Below are 19,937 nucleotides of genomic sequence, written 5' to 3'. Positions count from 1 at the left end.
GGGAGCAGCCGCCGAGACCGCATAACACCTGTCTTGAAAGACCTACATTGGCTCCCAGTACGTTTCCAAGCACAATTCAAAGTGTTGGTGCTGACATTGAAAGCCCTAAACGGCCTCGGTCCAGTATACCTGAAGGAGCGTCTCCACCCCCATCGTTCTGCCCGGACACTGAGGTCCAGCACCGAGGGCCTTCTGGCAATTCCCTCCCTGCGAGAAGCCAAGTTACAGGGAACCAGGCAGAGGGCCTTCTCGGTGGTGGCGCCCGCCCTGTGAAATGCCCTCCCATCAGATGTCAAAGAGAAAAACAACTACCAGACTTTTAGAAGACATCTGAAGGTAGCCCTGTTTAGGGAAGTTTTTAATATGTGACATTTTAATGCATTTTTAATATTTTGTTGGAAGCCACCCAGAGTGGCTGGAGAAGCCCAGCCAGATGGGCGGGGTATAAATAATAAGTTATTATGATTATTAAAGCCCTAAATGACTTAGGCCCCAAATACCCGAAAGACCACTGCCTTCCCCACTAAGCCTCTTAGGTGAGAGCTTGCCAGAGGAGGCCCCCTTTGTTCTTACTCCCCCCTCAGAGGTTGGGGGGTGGCAGCCTGGGAGTGGGTCTTCTCTGTGGTGGCCCCTCAGCTATAAAACTCCGTCCCCACAGATATGCTCCTGGCACCTTCACTAGACAGTTTTTGTCATATGTGGAAGGTGCATACTCCTTACCGTTGACACCTGATACATCTGTAGATGATATTACGACTCATGCTAGAATCGTGATTGCAGTTTTTTTTAATTTGTTTCTGATATCGTAGTTCAAATTGTGGTGACCCGCCCTGGGTTCTTATGGTCATAGGTGGTTAAGAAAAGTAATAATAATTCTCACATGATAATAAGAGCCTCCTGGATCAGACCATTGGCCCATCTAGTCCAGAATTCTATTCTCCCAGGGGCCAGCCGGATACCCGGATTCAAACACAAGACCAGCTCTCCCTTTCTATGGTTTCCAGCAACTGGGATTCAGAATTATCACTGCCTCTGACTAAAAAGCAGCCATCTTGGTTCTAAAATTATCTGGGAGCAGGGGCAGGGAATCTACACCTTCCTTTGGCAAACTTTACACTGCCTGGGGCCAAAGAAGCAGGCGAAATTCCGTGTAAACTATGAAAATCAAAATGGCTTCCTTTGGTTCGTAAAGCACTGGCATTCCAAGAGAACCAACATGGCGGCCTTCAGACGCTGAGCTGGTACCTCATCTGGGTTTCTGGGCCACCCTTTTGTGCCTGTTTGTTACGGCCTTGTAGCCCCGGGAATATCGGGGCACGGCGTTGATGATGTGGTGCTTGGCGGTCCCTCTGCCCTTGTTCCAGAGGGAGATGAAGACGAAGCAGACGGCCACCGAGCAGAGGAAGGGCACGATCCCAATGGCCAGGATCCCCGCCAAGGTGCTGACGTCAAGGAGGAACGGGAGGGAAGTGCTCGAGGCGTTGAGGGCGCTGGCGTTGACCCTGACGGAGAAGTTGCTGAAGACGCGGAGGTGGGCCCACATGGTGTCATTCCCCGCGGCATTGCGGGCCACGCAGAGGTAGGCCCCGCCATCTTGAGGGAAGGCGTGGTGGATCCTCAGCGTGCCGTCAGGAAGGACCGCAAGGCGGCCTCTGCGGCTGGCGTCCAGGGAGACGTTGTGGGGAGACACCCAGGAGATAGTGGGGGGCGGGTCGCCGTCGCCTTTGCAGGACAGCATCGCCCGGCCGCCCTCTTCCACACTCAGTCTCTGAGGAGGGGTCTCCTTCTCGATGGTGGGCTTCCTGCAGGTGATGTGCCCGGGAAGGATGTCGGAGAATTTGCGGAAGACCTTCCCCTCGCCCGTCGAGTTGGTGGCGCAGACGGGTTGCCGGGCCTCAAAGTTCAGCCTCCGCTGCCTGCGAATGATCCAGAGGAGGCGGCAGTCGCAAGCCAGGGGGTTTCCGTCCAGCCGTAGGACCTCTAGGTTCCCCACCGAGTGGAAGGCGCCCTCCTCAAGAGTCCGCAAGCCGTTGCCCGAGAGGTTGAGGACGCGGAAGTGGACGAGGCCGTGGAAGGCGTGGGCCTGGACGGTGGCCAGCCGCCCACCCGTGAGGTGGAACTCTTGAAGGCGGGAGAGCTCGGCCAGCTTCTTCCCACGGAGGACAGATATTGGGTTGTGCGAGAGGTCGAGGAACCGGAGGTGGACCAAATGGTGGATGGCTTTGTAAGGCACCTCACGGAGGCTGCACCGGGTGACGGACAAGGCGGTGAGGTTCAGGCCCGCCAGGCTGTGAGGCCTCAGCGCCGTCAGAGAAGGCCACCGGTGGATCTCAAGGACCTTGAGACGATGCAGTTTTTGAAAGGAGTGGTCGGGGACGGAGCCGATGCTCAGGACCTTGAGCCGCAGCTCCACAAGATGGCGGAGATGCGAGAGGGCTTCTGTTGGGACACCGGTCAAGTTGCACTTCTCCAGAGTGAGTTGCCGCAAGCTCTGGAGGCCGCTGAAGGCCTGGGACGAGACGAAGATCAAGTGGTTGTCTCCGGCCTCCAGCTTCCGGAGGCTAGAGAGGTCCTTGAAGCTGTGGTCTTGGAAGAGGACGATCTCGTTCTCACTGATGTCCAGGACGGCGAGGCTGGGAAGTCCCGTGAAGACACCAGAGGGGACCATCTTCAGCTTGTTGCCGGTCAGACGGAGGGTCATCAGCCTCTTCAGGGTGTTGAAAGCGCCCGGCTCGATGTTGGAGAGGGCGTTGTAGCTCAGGTCCAGCTCTTTCAGAGCCTGCAAGCGGGAGAACATGCCTTGTTGGAGGGTGCGGAGGATGTTCTGGCTTAGGTCCAGGAGCTCAGAATCCGGAGGGATCCGGCCCGGTACCGCCGTCAGGTTGCGGCCGTTGCAGAAGACAACCTTGTCCTGGGACAAGCACCTGCACCGCGAAGGGCAGGTGTGCCTGGATCCTGTCAAGAAGGTGGCTGGGATGACGGCGAGGAGCAGCAGCAGGGGCCGCCATTTTGTCCCAGGGAAAGCCTCCATCTTGCGTGTTTTCCTGAAGATAGTAATGACAGCAAGAGAGCCTTGTGGTTAGAGGGAGAGGGTTGGAAAGAGAGAAAGCACAGCTCCCTGATCGTGTGGAGACATGTCCGCCTTTGAGGGACTTCTGGCGGTTCCCTCATTGCGAGAATTGAGGTTACGGGGAACCAGGCAGAGGGCCTTCTTGGTGGTGGCGCCCGCCCTGTGGAACACCCTCCTGTCACATGTTAAGGAAATAAAGAACTACACAATTTTTAGAAGACATCTGCAGGCAGCCCTGTATTGGGAAGATTTTTTTAAAAGAAATTTAATGTAATATTATGTAGTTATATATGTTGGTAGCTGTTAGCAACCCAGCCAGATGGGTGAGATATAATAATACAGTGGTACCTCGGGTTAAGTACTTAATTCATTCCAGAGGTCCGTTCTTAACCTGAAACTGTTCTTAACCTGAAGCACCACTTTAGCTAATGGGGTCTCCCGCTGCTGCCGCGCTGCCGGAGCACGATTTCTGATCTCATCCTGAAGCAAAGTTCTTAACCTGAAGCACTATTTCTGGGTTAGCGGAGCCTGTAACCTGAAGCGTATGTAACCCGAGGTACCACTGTAATAATAATAATAATAATAATAATAATAATAATAATAATTTGAGGTGTGTGTGTGAAACAGCTACCTATCTGTAATAATAATTTGAGGTGTGTGTGTGAAACAGGGAGAGCATGTGAGAGAAGGTCTGTGTTATGTGTGACACAGAGAGAAAAAGAGTGGGGGAGTTGTGTGTGTGTGTGTGTTTGTGAGAGAGAGAGAGAGAGGGATTTTCCTGCATTGGAGGGGCCTGGACTAGATGACTAGATCCAAAAACTCCCTCTTGGAGAGCTGTTGTTGGTGCCATGCTTGCAAAGTCAGACATAAGACTAGGCAGATTTGATTTCAAATCCCCTCTTATTCTCAAAACTCTCCCTGGGTGACTTTAGTCTCTCAGCCTAACTTTCCTGGCAGGGTTGCTGTGAAAACTAGAGCAGGACGGGGGAGAGAAAGAGCGCCACTCCCAGAGCTTTGCACAAAGACCAAAATGCTAATGTTAAGTACTTTCAAGTACATCTTGGGTCTCGAGACCGAAGAAAGATATTACATGAACGTAGGAAAACAAATGAAATGGTTTGGTGCCTGGAACCCTTGGAGGAAAACAGGGGCAAGGGCCTTCGTCCACTCGGCTGGCAGAGGGAGGGTTTGCCTTCCCTTCTCCACCACCCTGCAGATCACGGGTGGAATTCTCAATTTTCCCCTGCCTTCACCACCATTCAACACATTTCCAAGTCAGTTTGTGTGCTTAAAACGAACAACTTCAAACTTAAACAGTGGCCCATCTAGTCCACCATCCTGTTCTCACAGTGGCCAACTAGGGAAACCCACAAACAGAAGAGCCCGCCCATTTGTTGTTGTTGTTTTTGGAAATTTTATTTACAACGTAACATAAAACCCCCACCCCCCAATACCGAAATCCACCCTTATTAAACATGAACATAACATACAATAAGCATAACATACAACAATATAAACAACCAAATAAAAGTCTTCCTTCATCCTGTATCCGGCCTCCTTATTTACCGTATTTTTCGCTCTATAGGACGCACTTTTTCCCTTCTAAAAAGTAAGGGAATATGTGTGTGAGTCTTATGGAGCGAATGCAGGCTGCGCGGCTAAGCCCGAAGCCAGAACAGGGAGACAGAGCGCTGCGCAGCACTCCGTCTCACTGCTCTAGCTTGGGGATGGCTGCGCAGCCTCCACAGGGCAGCCCTCTGCAGGCTTCAAAGCTGTCCCAGAAGCCAGAACAGCAAGAGGCTATCCCAGAAGCCGGATCCCTTAACTAGCCAGAGAAAGCCGCTACGTTGTCAAAGGAACTACTACGTCTGGCTTCCCCTTACACATCCTACCTGACCCACATCGGATCGCAGGTTTAGAAGGGGAGTCAGGGGTTCATCCAAACGGACCCCCAAACACTTAACTATATACAGTCATACCTCTGGTTGCGTTCGCTTCATGTTGCGGATTTTCAGGTTGCGAACGCGGCAAACCCAGAAGGTTATACTTCCGGGTTTCGCCGCATGCGCAGAAGCGATCTTTGCACTTCGCGCAGGCACAGAAACAATCTGCAAGCTTCACACATGTGTAGAAGTGCTCTGCCGCACTTCGCACATGCACAGTAGCGGTGCTTTACTTACGGACTTTTCAGGGTGCGAACGGTACCCCGAAACGGATCATGTTCGTAAGTAGAGGTACCACAGTGTGTGTGTGTGTGTGTGTGCATTTTAATGCACACTAACCCTTAAAATGTGTATTGATACACACCTATTTTCGCTGAAGAACTGCCCTGCTGTGAGTTTCAAAGGATATCGGTTTCTCGGATTATCTCAGGAACGAAGTACGAAGGAAGGTTTGCATTAAAATGCAAACTGCATAGAATTTCTTTCTCCCCCCTCCCCCCTCCCCTAAACCAGACTTATGCCCACTTTGCAATTTCTTTTTATAAAGAATCTATGCGATTTTACTTACGTATAGTTGTGCGAAGAAGAACCGTCCTCAACTCTTTTCTTAAGTTCCTCCAAACGCACCCGATTTCCGTTTATACGCTTTTTATCTGCGCCTGCCCCTTTTGGAAACAAAAAAACACAAGCAGAAAAAGTGCTGTACTGCAGGCGGAACCTAATTTGAGGTGAATCATCGTTTCATATAGTTAGATCCTCATTAAACGTGGCATTTAGCTCAAAGGACTCGCATAACCCGTCGAGGCCGAAATTAGCCACGGCCCGCAGTTGCAAATTCCCCTGTGCCTTTTGAAAAAGACAACAAATCTTTGAAGCTGGCAATGAGGAACATGTGCCGCTACAGATGTGGAGAAAATTGATGGGGATAAGATCCTTCCCCCTATTTCTCGCTGTGACACTTGAACTCGCGTTTAGCTGCCTCTGGAGACGGTTCAGAAACTTCAGCCAGAGGCACATCAACAAACGAACGTGTTTGTATTAGGGGATTTCCTGAAGTAGAGGACCTTATGCATGAAGCAAGAATTATGGAAAGAAGGTTTAAAATTTACTGCATGTAATGCGCTAAAAGAAAATGTGATGAAAATGATGTATAGATGGTACATTACACCAGTAAAGTTAGCAAAAAATGTATAAAGTAAGCAACAAATGTTGGAAATGTAAGGAAAAAGAGGGAACATTTTATCACATGTGATGGGAATGTAAAAAGGTGAAATGCTTCTGGGAGATGATATATAATGAATTGAAAAAAATGTTGAAATATACATTTATAAAGAAACCAGAAGCATTTTTACTGGGCATTGTGGGGAGTGATATAAATAGAAAGGAATATAAGCTCTTTTTATATGCAATAACAGCAGCAAGAATGCTACTGGCCCAAAAATGGAAGCAAGAAGAATTACCAACAATGGAAGAATGGAGGATGAAATTAATGGAATATGCGGAACTTGATAAACTAATGGCAAGGATCCGAAAACGGTGGGACCAGCAGTTTACCGAGGACTGGAGTAAATTTACGGATTATTTGAAAAGTATTTGTGATGACCAGACGACGTTCGTAGGTTTGCAAGAAGCTCTGTGAGGAATAATATTAGAAATATTGCAAAAATGAAGGAGATGGGATATGTTAAGAATGTAAAGGCAATATTAAGTTAGGAAATGCGTAAGAAGTGAATAAGACGGAGGATTATCAGAGCTGCTGATGGAAGTCCAATAAGAATGTATTTGTGATAATTCGTGTGGTATGTTTTATAGTTTTGTATTTTAAAACCAATATATAATGAAGCAAGAGAAAGATTTTTAGCACCTAGGTCCCCTGGCCAGAACCCCTCTGACATGATTTTATATCTCCTCGCAGACACAGATGAGTATGTGACCTGGCGTATAGCACTCTCTGCAACTGCCGCTGGGAAAATCAGAGCAAATTATATAGCCAAGGTAGCTGTAAAGGAGATGAATTTATTTGACCCTATCCACATCAAGCTATATTCCTTATCACCAAACTCCGAATATAAGTGCACACTGTATTAACATTTTTTAAAAAAATATAATAGTGGCCATGTGATAATTTTAGGTTATGTGTTATTGTTTAATGTCTTAATTTGTATATTAAGGTACTTTTATAGCTCTGTTTAGAGTAGGGAATGTCTTGATAATAGAAATGTTTTAGGTTTTTTTGATCAATCCAGTATATTTTCTTTTAATTGTTGAATGATTTTGTGTACATTGCAGCAGCCTTTGGCGATGTGCAATAAAACTGACTGACGGAAACTTCAGCTGGTGCAGAATTGAGTGGCCAGGTTGCTCAGTGGAGCAAGATGGTTTGAACATATTACACCTATCCTGGTCTGACCGCACCGGCTGCCAATTAGTTTCCGGGCCTAATTGAAAGTGCTGGTTTTGAAGCCTTAAACGGCCAAGGACCGCAACACCTCAAGGATGGCCTCTCTCCATATGAGCCTTACCCGGACCCTGAAATCATCATCGAAGTCCCTTTTTCATGTGCCTCTTCCAAGAGAGGTTCAGAGGGTGGCAACACGAGAACGGGGCCTTTTCTGTGGTGGCTCCCCATTTGTGCGATTCTCTCCCCAGAGAGGCTCAGCTGGCAGCTTCCTTGCATATCTTCATGCACCAGGCAAAAACGTTCCTCTGTAATAACTATCTGTGGGCTTTTAGACGTGGGTGGGATGTTTTTAACACACTCCCCCTCCCCGCTTTCAATGTATCTATGTGTGTGGGATGTGTGTGTGTGTCTTTGTTTGTTGCTTTGGGTTGCCTTGGGAAAGATAAAGCAACTAACAAATTTAATAAATAATAATAATAATAATAATAGTAACCACAGCATCTTGGGAGCCTAGCGAGCTTCAGGGCTGAGCGAAGATTCGAACTCTGCTCTCCCAGGTTACTTAGCTTGACACACTAATTGCGATGCACATACTGTTTGTCTCTGCGCACCAACCCCTCTCGCTCTCCAGGCTTCAGCGAAAGCAACGCGAAGCCTCCGGAGCGTGGAGGGAGCGCTCCCTCTGCGCTTTGGAGGCTTCGCGTTGCTATCGCTGAAGCCAAGGAGCCTGCATTCACTCCATAAGATGCACACACATTTCCCCTTAATTTTTGGTGGGGGGAAAGTGCGTCCTATAGAGCGGAAAATACGGTGAATCTCTAGTGTTGATGGGATCCACAGAGCATCTTCCAGCCATCCCTTCCTCGCTCTGGAAGGCCTTCCACGTCCCTGACTGGCCGGAGCACAACACAGCCTCGCCGTCTCTGCCTGGGAACCAGAACTCAATTTATTCTAAGTGTCCCCTTGGCACGACTCCAGAAGATGCATTAAAAGGGAGGGATCAAAGATGATTTATAAGCAAAAAAAAAAAAAGGCCGAGAGAGAGGGAGAGAGGCATAAGGTGCTGGCCGAGGTGGGTTTGGAAAAGGACGCAGGCATTTTGGGACAGGCGAAGGCACTTCCTGCAAGGCTGCTCAAAATCCTGTCTTTCCCCTCAGAGACCAGAGGATGGCGGAAGGCAAAATCATCTCCTGTTTTCTTCAGCCTGTGGCTATAAGGTTTGAGTCGGTTCAGGGCGATTGGCAAAAATCTGTGGAATGCTGTATCTGAATAAAAAAATTGTACACAGTATTTTTGTAGTATTTTTGTACTGTGTACAATTTTTTTTTTTATTCAGATACAGTATTCCACAAATTTTGGAAGATCCTAAGGGATCTAAAGTGATGGAAGTGAAGAGCAGAGGTAAAGGAGAATTAAATAACAAAAGAAGTGTGGTTAAGGCGGTGGAAGTCTTTTAAGATATTTTAATTAAGATTTTTATTTTATAATGTATGTAAGTGTAATTCTGGAATTACTCTTTATGGAAAACAGCATTTTCTTTTTTTTCTTCTTTCCCCCCGTTTTTTCTTATTTTCTATCTTCTTTCCCAGTTTATGTTTGGCAAATATGTAAATATTTGTGTTTTTGCAGAAATTTATCTGGAAATTTGTATAATTCAATAAAGTTATATTTTTTTTAAAAAATGCACACAATTAATTTCATTAGCAGGATTAAGGTAAAAATCAGGGAAGTACAGTAACTAATAAATGGATTAAGGTAGAAAATGCAGTGTTAAAAATTAACATTATAAGAAACCTCAAAGGGGTGAAGAAAAGGCCTCTTTCTCTCTCTGTATATATACGTATATGTGTGTTTATTGGGAAGTTATTCGATTTGTATGTCTGTAAAAAAAATCTAAAATTGGGGTGGAAATGTATAGAGACTGACTGAATGAATGAATATGAAGGAATGGGTTTCTGTGTAGCCAGTTTGAAACAGGACCCCAAACCCCCCTTTTCTTCTTTCTCCAAGGGAGCATTTCTAAAATGCATTAACTTGAGCTGTTGAGCAAAATGCATAACAAGAACACAACTGTATAAACAAAGCTCTCTCCTTTATCAGTCACGGCAATAGATAGCCTTGGCTGTTCCAGTGGAGCAGGGATGACATGTCTGGGTCTTATCTTACCACACTCTGATGCGCAGACCTAGTCTGGGAACAGCGCCAGAGTGTGTTCTTGGAGTTGGTGACCTCTTGCTCCAAGATAAGAGTATAGGAACAGGAATACCCTTTTATGGTCAGAAGTACAGGAAGGAAAATCCTTTTATGGTTAAGAGTACTGGAGCAGGAACATCTGTGATGTCAACCTGCGTGTACAAGCTGATGTGCCTGGATTCCTGGGGAAGGGGGAAGAGGGTGCCTGGAGAATCATAGAATCATAGAGTTGGAAGAGACCACAAGGGCCATCGAGTCCAACCCCCTGCCAAGCAGGAAACACCATCAGAGCAGTCCTGACATATGGTATCAAGCCTCTGCTTAAAGACCTCCAAAGAAGGAGACTCCACCACACTCCTTGGCAGCAAATTCCACTGTTGAACAGCTCTTACTGTCAGGAAGTTCTTCCTAATGGTTAGGTGGAATCTTCTTTCTTGTAGTTTGGATCCATTGCTCCGTGTCCGCTTCTCTGGAGCAGCAGAAAACAACCTTTCTCCCTCCTCTATGTGACATCCTTTTATATATTTGAACATGGCTATCATATCACCCCTTCACCTCCTCTTCTCCAGGCTAAACATGCCCAGCTCCCTTAGCCGTTCCTCATAAGGCATCGTTTCCAGGCCTTGGACCATTTTGGTTGCCCTCCTCTGGACCCGTTCCAGTTTGTCAGTGTCCTTCTTGAACTGTGGTGCCCAGAACTGGACACAGTACTCCAGGTGAGGTCTGACCAGAGCAGAATACAGTGGCACTATTACTTCCCTTGATCTAGATGCTATACTCCTATTGATGCAGCCCAGAATTGCATTGGCTTTTTTAGCTGCTGCGTCACACTGTTGGCTCATGTCAAGTTTGTGGTCAACCAAGACTCCTAGATCCTTTTCAGGATATATATACTGCATGAAATTTCTCATTTCTTTGGACTTGCTGTGGACTGACCACGCAAGTGCCTTTCTGCTGCTCCGGAGAGCAGAAATAAAGAACTCTTTCTCTGAACCAACCCTCAGTGTCATTTGACTTCCTTCCTCCCGTCCGGGAGCAACGCAGAGCCCACCAATCGGTAAAGTCTAATAAGGCTACAAATAAGTGAAACCTTTGTCTTTCTCCGGGGGGGGGGGGGAGGCCAGAACTCGCAGGCATCTCAGGAAGCTGAATGTTGGAAGAGTCAGGACAGGTGGGGGGGGGGGACTGACAAGCAGCGTAAAATAATAATGCAGGGTTTTAAAGAATAAAAGCTTTACTGTATTAAAATAAACTTAAAATTAAAATAAAACGTGGGTTTCGGCATGCAGCACAGAGTTAAAGACTGTGGAACTCCTTCCCACAAGACGCAGTGATGACCAACAAGCCGGATGGCTTTAAAGGACAAATTCACAGAGAAGGAAAGGGCTATTCATGACTACCATTTATATGTGGTGGGATTGTCCGTTAGTTAATGAATTTTGGAAACCGATTGGTATAGAAATATCGGAAATTGTGGGTAGGAAGGTAGAAATATCTAAATTAATGGTTCTTATTAGTTTGAGTAGCACTGAGATAAAAACAAAAGAGGAATATAAATGGGTAAAACTGATGGTAATTGCAGCCAGGCAGGTTATAGCGAGTAACTGGAAAAATGCTGAAGAACCCCAATGGAGGGGTGAACCAATGGAGGAAAAAACCGAATAATATTATAATTTTAGAATATCTAACTGGGAAGATACACAGAATGAAAGGGTTTAAGGTCAGTGAGAAAGAGGAGGATTGGCTTGGGAAGATGTTGAATTATTTGGGTAGGGTTGAACAATTTGGGGCAATTAAAATGTTAAAAGTTAAATAATCCTTGTGGAGCGAGGAGTGTAAATGTATATGGAATTGTACATACGGTCGATTTGAATATTTTATTATTGATTAGGTATACTCAGTGTATCAGCCGCCTTGGGGGGGGGTTCACTGTTGGGTTTTGGTTGTTAGTAAAAAATAATGAATAATATAATAATAATATGACTACCATTCATGATGGCTGTGCTCTAGCTCCACAGCTTCTGCATCCCGGTTGTCGGAAAACTGCAGAAGACGAGAGCTGCTCTTGAGTCCTGATTGTGGGTTTCCCTGAGGGCATCTGGTTGGGCCCCTGGGAGAACAGCAGGTTATTCTCACGTTTTTAGGAAAGAATGAGAAACCTCTGGGGCAGATCCTGAACCCCACAGGCACATGTCAGCCCCAGATGAGCCGCTTCCAGCCCCTCTCCTTGTCTCCGCTGAAAATGTAGGAAAAGCTGTGCCGGATCAGGCCTAAGGCGACCCATCTAGGACGGCGTCCGACTCTCCCAGTGGCCAAACAGATGGCTGAGGAAACCACCCAACGCAGGAGCTGAGTTGACCAGGCTCCTCTCCCCACTTGGGTTTCTGAGCAATTGGTATCCAGTGTCTTCTTGCCTCTGATCCTGAAGGCAGGAGACAGGGCTGATGGCTAGCAGCCACGGACAGTCACCCACTCCACAAATTTCTCTAACCCTTTCTAAGGTTGTTCAGGCCGCTGACCATCAGTTTTGGTAGTAAATCCCATGGTTTAACTCATGGGTAGGCAAACTAAAGAGATGCGGGTGGTGCTGTGGTCTAAACCACAGAGCCTAGGACTTGCCGATCAGAAGGTCGGCTGTTTGAATCCCTGCGACGGGGTGAGCTCCCGTTGCTCGGTCCCTGTTCCTGCCCACCTAGCAGTTCGGAAACACATCAAAGTGCAAGTACATAAATAGGTACTGCTCCGGCGGGAAGGTAAAAAGGTAAACGGTGTTTCCGTGCGCTGCTCTGGTTCGCCAGAAGCGGCTTAGTCCTGCTGGCCACATGACCCTGAAGCTGTATGCCGGCTCCCTCGGCCAGTAAAGTGAGATGAGCGTCGCAACCCCAGTCGTCCGCAAATGGACCTAATGGTCAGGGGTCCCTTTACCTTTAGGCACACTAAGGCCTGGGGGCCGGATCCGGCCCAATCACCTTCTCAATCAGGCCCATGGACAGTCCAAAAATCAGCATGTTTTTACATGAGTAGAATATGTGCTTTTATTTAAAATGCATCTCTGGGTTATTTGTGGGGCCTGCCTGGTGTTTTTACATGAGTCAAATGTGTGCTTTTATTCAAAATGCATCTTTGGGTTATTTGTGGGGTCTGCCTGGTGTTTTTACAGAAGTAGAATGAAACTTTTATTTAAAATGCATCGCTGGGTTATTTGTGGGGCTTGCCTGGTGTTTTTACAGGAGTAGAATGTGTGCTTTTATTTAAAATGCATCTCTGGTTTCTACTTTTCCAAAATATAGTCCGGCCCCCCACAAGGTCTGAGCGACAGTGGACCGGCCCCCTGCTTAAAACGTTTGCTGACCCCTGGTTTAATTGTTCCCCCAGTACTTCATTTTGCCTGTCCCAGATCTCCCAAACATTTCACTTCATTGAATTTGCAAAAACGGCACTTTGCAGCAGTGGCTGTCAAACTTCTTTTCGCTTTCAGAACAAAAGTTTGCTGGTGCCAAAATGATTATTATTATTATTATTGATAAGAAACACATTGGAAAACAAAAAGAAACAACTTGATTTATAACACAGAACACAACAACTTAATAATCTGATCATGGCGCATGCAGAAAGTATAAAACAGCACAGCTACATAAAAGCACGAATCATTTGCAAAAAAAAACTGAGCCTCTTCAGCATGGATTGCAAGCTCAATGAGAGGTGTGAGCTTGCTTTGGCCGGGTAATCTCATTTGCATGAGGTCTAATTTGAGACAGAGAAACTCTCATCTCCTCGTCAACACCAAGAAGCCTCTGTCTTTTCTGACCTTTGGTATTTGTCAGAGTTGAAAACCCCTGTTCACAACAATATGTCGTGGAGAACTCTAGGAGAATAGCCAATGCTTTTGAATATCCAGTGCTTTTTCTGGGAGGACGTTGTTGTTGTTGTTGAGTCGTTTAGTCATGTCCGCCTCTTCGTGACCCCCTGGACCAGAGCACGCCAGGCACTCCTGTCTTCCACTGCCTCCTGCAGTTTGGTCAAACTCAAGCTGGTACCTTTGAGAACACTGTCCCACCATCTCGTCCTCTGTCGTCCCCTTCTCCTTGTGCCCTCCATCTTTCCCAACATCAGGGTTTTTTCCAGGGAGTCTTCTCTTCTCAAGAGGTGGCCAAAGTCTTGGAGCCTCAGCTTCAGGATCTGTCCTTCCATTGAACGCTCAGGGCTGATTTCCTTCAGAATGGAGAGGTTGGATCTTCTTGCAGTCCATGGGACTCTCAAGAGTCTCCTCCAGCGCCAGAATTCAAAAGCATCCATTCTTCGGCCACCAGCCTTCTTTACGGTCCAGCTCTCTGTTTAGGGACACACATACCCCTAAACATTTTGTGAATCTTTGTACTTTTGCCCATTTACTATATTCATTTCCCTCCAATGTGAACTATAAAATGGTGGTTTTCTTGAGTGAAAATGAGAGTACACCTAAACATTTTTTAAAGAAAAAAAGCACTGTGAATATCTATCCATATTCTGCAAATAATTACACAAACACACACACACCTATGTTTAAATGTTTCTTTGATTGTCCTTGAACCTTCCTGCCAGGAGCTCAGGGAGAGACTGTCTGCTTTGCATGCAGAAGGTCCCAGATTCAATTCTTGGTGGCATCTCTAGGTAAACGCTGGGAGGGACTCCTCACCTGAAACCCTGGAGAGCTGCTGCCAGTCAGTGTTGACAGTACTGAGATAGATGGAGCAGTGGCCTGACTCAGTCTAAGACAGTCTAAGACATTCATATTTTTTTGCAGAGGGAAAGGGGAAACCAAGCCTGCGGGGGGGGGGGGAGGAGGGAGAGGAAAACATCTTGAACAGAAACACTTTGTGCTGCAACATTTTGTTGCAGCTCCCATATTTATATATCTATTAGCGCCATGCTAGCAATGACACACCTAGACAGCCTCTTATAAAGCAGAGACATCACCTTGCCAACAAAGGTCCGTATAGCTGAAGCTCTGGTTTTCCCAGGAGTGATGTATGGAAGTGAGAGCTGGACCATAAAGATGGCTGATCGCCGAAAAATGGATGCTTTTGAATTCTGGTGCTGGAGGAGACTCTTGAGAGTCCCATGGACTGCAAGAAGATCAAACCTCTCCATTCTGAAGGAAATCAGCCCTGAGTGCTCCCTGGAAGGACAGATCCTGAAGCTGAGGCTCCAAGACTTTGGCCACCTCATGAGAAGAGAAGACTCCCTGGAAAAGACCCTGATGTTGGGAAAGATGGAGGGCCCAAGGAGAAGGGGATGACAGAGGACGAGATGGTTGGACAGTGTTCTTGAAGCTACCAGCATGAGTTTGACCAAACTGCGGGAGGCAGTGGAAGACAGGAGTGCCTGGTATGCTCTGGTCCAGGGGGTCACGAAGAGGTGGACATGACTAAATGACTAAACAACAACATCAGCGCCTTGCTTTGAATGGAGGCAAGAGAGGCAAAGCGGTTGTGGGAAGGGCCTCGTTCCCTGAATGGCAGGAGGCGGGGGAAATAACCTCTCTCTGACGGTGGAGAATAGCTGCCAGGATGTGTCCTCAGCCTAGCGGAGAAACTTAATCAGGCTAATGCGATCACATACAGGCCAGAGACCGAAGGAACAAGGTGTCTGGAGCTTCGCGCGGGGGAAATATGAGATGCTTTCTGCCAAAACCAATCTCCTGATGGCCCCACTTTGGCCGAGGCCCCTGCCCTCTACCAGCAAAGCAGAGAGAGCCTGCAAAAGATGCGGGACTTAAATGGGACCGAGGAGAGATGCACAGATCTGCGTTGAACCCACCAAGCAAATAGGACGGCTTCTGAAATTCTCCTCATCTGAAGCTCTCTCCAGATTTGGGGCTTCCAAATTCCTTGGTCTCCTTTCCAAAACAGAATCTGGAATGTTTGGGTTCTCATTGAGGAAAAAGGGGGTTTTAAAGCTTTCTCGAGTTGGGCAAGAGCTTGCAAGGTTCTAGACCTCATGGAGGAAAAAGAATTTTCAACTGTGCTGAGCTGAAGCCCAGCTTCTCAGAGCTAATTCTTCACTGGTTCCCTTTGGCTGTGAGTGTTTTCGTTTAAGAAATTCCCCTCATTCGGTGGTGCCCATTGCCCATAGCAGACCAGTAGCAGGGGTTTGTCACGATGACCCTGGAGTCTTCCTGGACTACAACTCCCATCACCTGCGACCCTTGGGCCACGCCTGGCAGCTGGGGCTGCTGGGAGTTGTAGTGCAGCATAATCTGGAGGTCAGAGAAAGCTGGAGTATACCAGTGTAGAGAGGCAGCGGTGGTGTAGTGGTTAGAGTGTCGCACTAAGACCTGGGAGACTTCGAATCCCCACTCAGCTATGAAGCTCGCTGGGTGACCTTGGGCCAGTCTCCTGGCCTAAGCTACCTCACAAGGTTGTTGTGGAGATTAACAGAGGAGGTGCAGAACCACTTTGAACTCCTTGGAGCAATAAATACACAGCAAATAGAGTTGGGTAGGCAAACTAAGGCCTGGGGGCCGGATCTGGCCCAATTGCCTTCTAAATCTGGCCCACGGACGGTCCAGGAATCAGCATGTTTTTACATGAGTAGAATGTGTCCTTTTATTTAAAATACATCTCTGGGTTATTTGTGGGGCATAGGAATTCGTTCATCCCCCCCATATAGTCCGGCCCCCCACAAGATGTGAGGGACAGTGGAGCGGCCCCCTTCAGTTTGCTGACCCCTAGATGGAGATATATATTTACTGGTTACATGGGTCTTCCTTATCTTATCCTCAACTTTGTGAGGTAGATTAGGCTGAGAGATGGCAGCCGGTCCAAGATCCATCCCTGTCCCACCCCCCAGTGTGCCTCCTGTGGCCAAGTGGGGATTTGAACCCAAGACTCCCAGGGCTCTAACCACTACACCACACTGCCTCTCAAGAAGGATGGAGTGTCTCTCCCACGAGTAGCCATGGCTTCTTGAGTCTGGGCAGTAGCGTAGCGTGGGGGGTGCAGGGGGGGCCGGCCGCACTGGGCGCAACATCTGGGGTTAGGGCAAATCCACGGGTTAGGGGGCGCAAATTACTTGCCTTGCCCCGGGTGCTGACAACCCACGCTACGCCACTGAGTCTGGGCCCAGGAGACCCCAAAGGCAGTGGCGTAGCGTGGGGGTGCAGGGGGGGGCCGGCCGCACCGGGCGCAACATCTGGGGGTTAGGGTTAGGGATAGGGTTAGGGGGCGCAAATCCACGGGTTAGGGGGCGCAAATTACTTGCCTTGCCCCGGGTGCTGACAACCCACGCTACGCCACTGAGTCTGGGCCCAGGAGACCCCAAAGGCAGTGGCGTAGCGTGGGGGGTGCAGGGGGGGGCGGGCCGCACCCGGCGCAACATCTGGGGGTTAGGGTTAGGGATAGGGTTAGGGGGCGCAAATCCACGGGTTAGGGATCACGGGTCAGCGATTTGAGAGTGAGAAGCAGTGGGCGGCGACGGGTCAAGCCTCCCTCCCCGCAGAGCTTTCCCCTTCCAGATCCTCCTCCCCAAAGCTGCTTTTGCTACCCATTACGCATGTAACACCTCATCCCACCCGCTAAGCTCAGCCTATTCCGAAGAGGGGGCGGATGTATTTCCCAAATGTGTGCAAGCCTCCGTTCCTAAGTCATCGTTTATTTCTCAGTTCTGGCAGGAAACATCCATTTAAGTACGCGGGAGTTTGCGCGGGGTTTTTTTTTGCGTGTGTGTGTTTCTGCAGGGAGAGGGGCGTGGGGTGTTGAAGTCGGAGTTAACTTAGCATTGTCTGCTGTGGATCTCTCCGTGCTTTTTTAAAAAAAAAGCCGGTTAGCATTTGCAGCTGAAGCGCAAACTCACCCCCTTCTCCCAAATGTCGCGAAAAACTTCCCACGAAGATTGGAAGCCACCTGGATCTTGGCAGACGCAGCCGGCAGCATCATATTCGCTGTCCGCCTTTTAAAAATAAAAATGAATGAATGAACAACTGGGGAAACGGAAGAGAACTGCGATGCTTTCGGGCTGGAAAATCCCTTCAGACGTGCGGGTCTGGGGGTCCATATTCCGGCAATGGAGTCTGGTCCATGGGGGCAAATGGGGCACAGATTCACTAGCCCCCCATGGCTAGCTCCCTTACTCACAACCAGTCCCAGGGGTGCCTCTGCCTGCCAGTAAACCTCCTCTTTTTTCTTAGTCTCAGCGGTGCCCCTTGCAGAAGGATGGGGACAAAGCTAAAATCATTTGGCTCCGCCTCTTGTTGGCTTTGGCTCCGCCTACCGTTTTGGGTCCCCTTTGCCAGCCCCAATGGGCAAAAGCCACAGCTGCACCGAAAGAGATTTAGTGGATCTCTGCTGTTAGCCAACAGCTGCAGGGATCAGGAGCCACAATCGTGATTCTAATGAAAATAATTATCGCTTCTAAACTCTGCTCAGAGCAGACCTAGCGAAATTCAGAAATCGAGGTGAGCCGCGCCCATTAACTTCAACAAGTCTACTCTGAGTAGGACCGGCACTGGGTACAACCCAAAGCATCCCGCCTCCTAATTTTCCAAAAAAATCAACCCAGCTAATCTTTATATCTGCAACATAGATTCTTTCAAAGCTGTAAATGACGAGGTATGAAAGGCAGCAAAAAGCAAAAGTGAGTTGTAACTGAAATACGGAGTGTGTGTAAATAAATGCAGATGTTCTCCCCCCCCGAACCCCCGCTCAAATTTCTCTCTTTCCTCTGGAGTCCCTGCTGTGTTGACTTCCTGATTGGAAGCTCTGCGCGGGCAGGGACCTTTCAAGTTTGGGACACGGTGGAGCAGAGCTGGTTTGTTTCAAAGCACCTCCATTCCCAACCTCACGCGCGCGGATGTTGCCGGCAAGTAAGCCTGGGATTTCCGCAGCACATAGAAACCTAGAGCTGGAAGAGACCCCAAGGATCATCTAGTCCAGCCCCCTGAAGTGCAGGAATCATGATATGCTTTCAATATATACTGGATATTATTCAGTATAATATTTCAATATATTCAATATATATTATTCAGTATAATATTTCAATATTATACTGGAGCAGACCATTGGTCCATCCAGCCCAAGATGCTCGACTTGGACTGGCAGCAGCAGCAGCAGCTATTCGCCACGATTCCTTCCTTCCCTCGCCACGGACGGAGGCAGCAGCGACTCGCCGGTGGAGACAAGAGTCCTGCTGTTGCGCTCCTCCCACGGGGCATTTGAGAAACCATGACTCCGGACCAGATGGATCCAGAAGGGCTCTTACGCCCAGGTCACCTTCTGTAAGTTCTGTCCCAAATCCTCCCCCCCAAAACCGGTTCCAAACCGGGAATCCCAGGACAGGATCGTGAGAGCGCTCTTCGCGCAAAGGAGATGCGCAAACAAGGTGAATGGTTTTGCAAACCTCTCTCATCCTCTTCCTCCCTCCTTGAGCTTTCCGAAAGGTCCAAAAAGCACGCAACCCGCTTTCTCCCGTGGCAAAAAGGATCGAGCCGCTTGCCTATATCCCCACCCCCCCTTTTTTAAATCTGCTCCGGGCTCTCCAAGGGAGCGAGCCGGGCGGCTTACCTGGAACGTGCTTCGGGGAGACACAAGAAGGAGCCTTCTCTCTGCCCAATGATGTCTCATGTGTGTCTCTTTCCCTGCTTGTCTCCCTCTCTCTCTCCCGCCCCCCCCCCCGCTTCACCACCTCCCTCTCTCTCTCCCCCCTCCCTCCGCCAGCCACGTGGATGTCATTTTGCCAAGGGAATGTTCCATCCCAGAGTTTCTTCTCTGTGCTGAACAACTCAGCGCAGACGGCGTCGTCGAAACAGCCAAAGCCACCATCGTTCCAAGACAAGGTGGCCTGACAAAAGAGGCGAAGCGAAAGAGAGTTAATTGCTGGCACCCATCTGTCTCGGGAGACAACGGGGAACTAAGGGCGCCTTTGGGGGCGAAGTCAGACTGTTGGAGAGTTACAACGCCTGCTGTGGCTGTAGAGAACAATACGGGAGAGAGATGTTTTGTTGCAGCTGGGGCAGGTGAAGGCGTCTGGCACCTGTTTGCTGCTGCAGGTGCCCCATGGCGTTTCTTCTCTCTGCCCTCCTCCCAGCGGTCATTCCTCCTGTGGTCACTGCTATGGATGCACAACCTGACTCTTCTCCGGGCACTGAGGTCGGTCATTTGCAAGGGATTCCCACATGGTGGGGTTGATGTTGCCGAAGTCTTTGTAGCGCAGATTTGGTCCAACAACCAGTCTGGTGCCTGAAGCCAGCTCCCAGTAGAGCACGTCAATAATAATAATAATAATAATAATAATAATAATAATAATAATAATTTATTCTTTATACTCCGCCCATGTGGCTGAGTTTCCCCAGCCA

The 19,937-nt window shown here is 48.4% G+C and overlaps 1 protein-coding gene and 1 long non-coding RNA gene across 2 annotated transcripts in view; one reads left to right on the top strand and one right to left on the bottom strand.

Moving 5' to 3' along the window:
* LOC307205904 overlaps positions 1–19,937 on the top strand; it is a 260,341-nt gene that overhangs the window by 46,210 nt on the left and 194,194 nt on the right. The gene's annotated exons all lie outside the window — the stretch shown is intronic.
* On the bottom strand, positions 389–19,243 carry LINGO4 (leucine rich repeat and Ig domain containing 4). Its single transcript, XM_079958117.1, has 4 exons — positions 19,147–19,243; positions 17,441–17,536; positions 5,582–5,678; positions 389–3,044 (listed from the first exon to the last, which is right to left on the bottom strand). The coding sequence occupies exon 4, from the start codon at positions 3,029–3,031 to the stop codon at positions 1,247–1,249; it is 1,785 nt and encodes a 594-aa protein (XP_079814243.1). The 5' UTR covers positions 3,032–3,044; positions 5,582–5,678; positions 17,441–17,536; positions 19,147–19,243; the 3' UTR covers positions 389–1,246.

This window comes from Podarcis cretensis (genome assembly GCF_951804945.1).
Source record: "Podarcis cretensis genome assembly, chromosome: 16".
NCBI lineage: Eukaryota > Metazoa > Chordata > Lepidosauria > Squamata > Lacertidae > Podarcis > Podarcis cretensis.
The sequence above is the reverse complement of the archived record's forward strand: the minus strand, read 5'-3'. Positions and strand labels throughout refer to the sequence as shown.

Excerpts from the sequence above, each read along its gene's own strand:
- LINGO4 (XM_079958117.1), bottom strand. The coding sequence starts at position 3,031 with ATGGAGGCTTTCCCTGGGACAAAATGGCGGCCCCTGCTGCTGCTCCTC.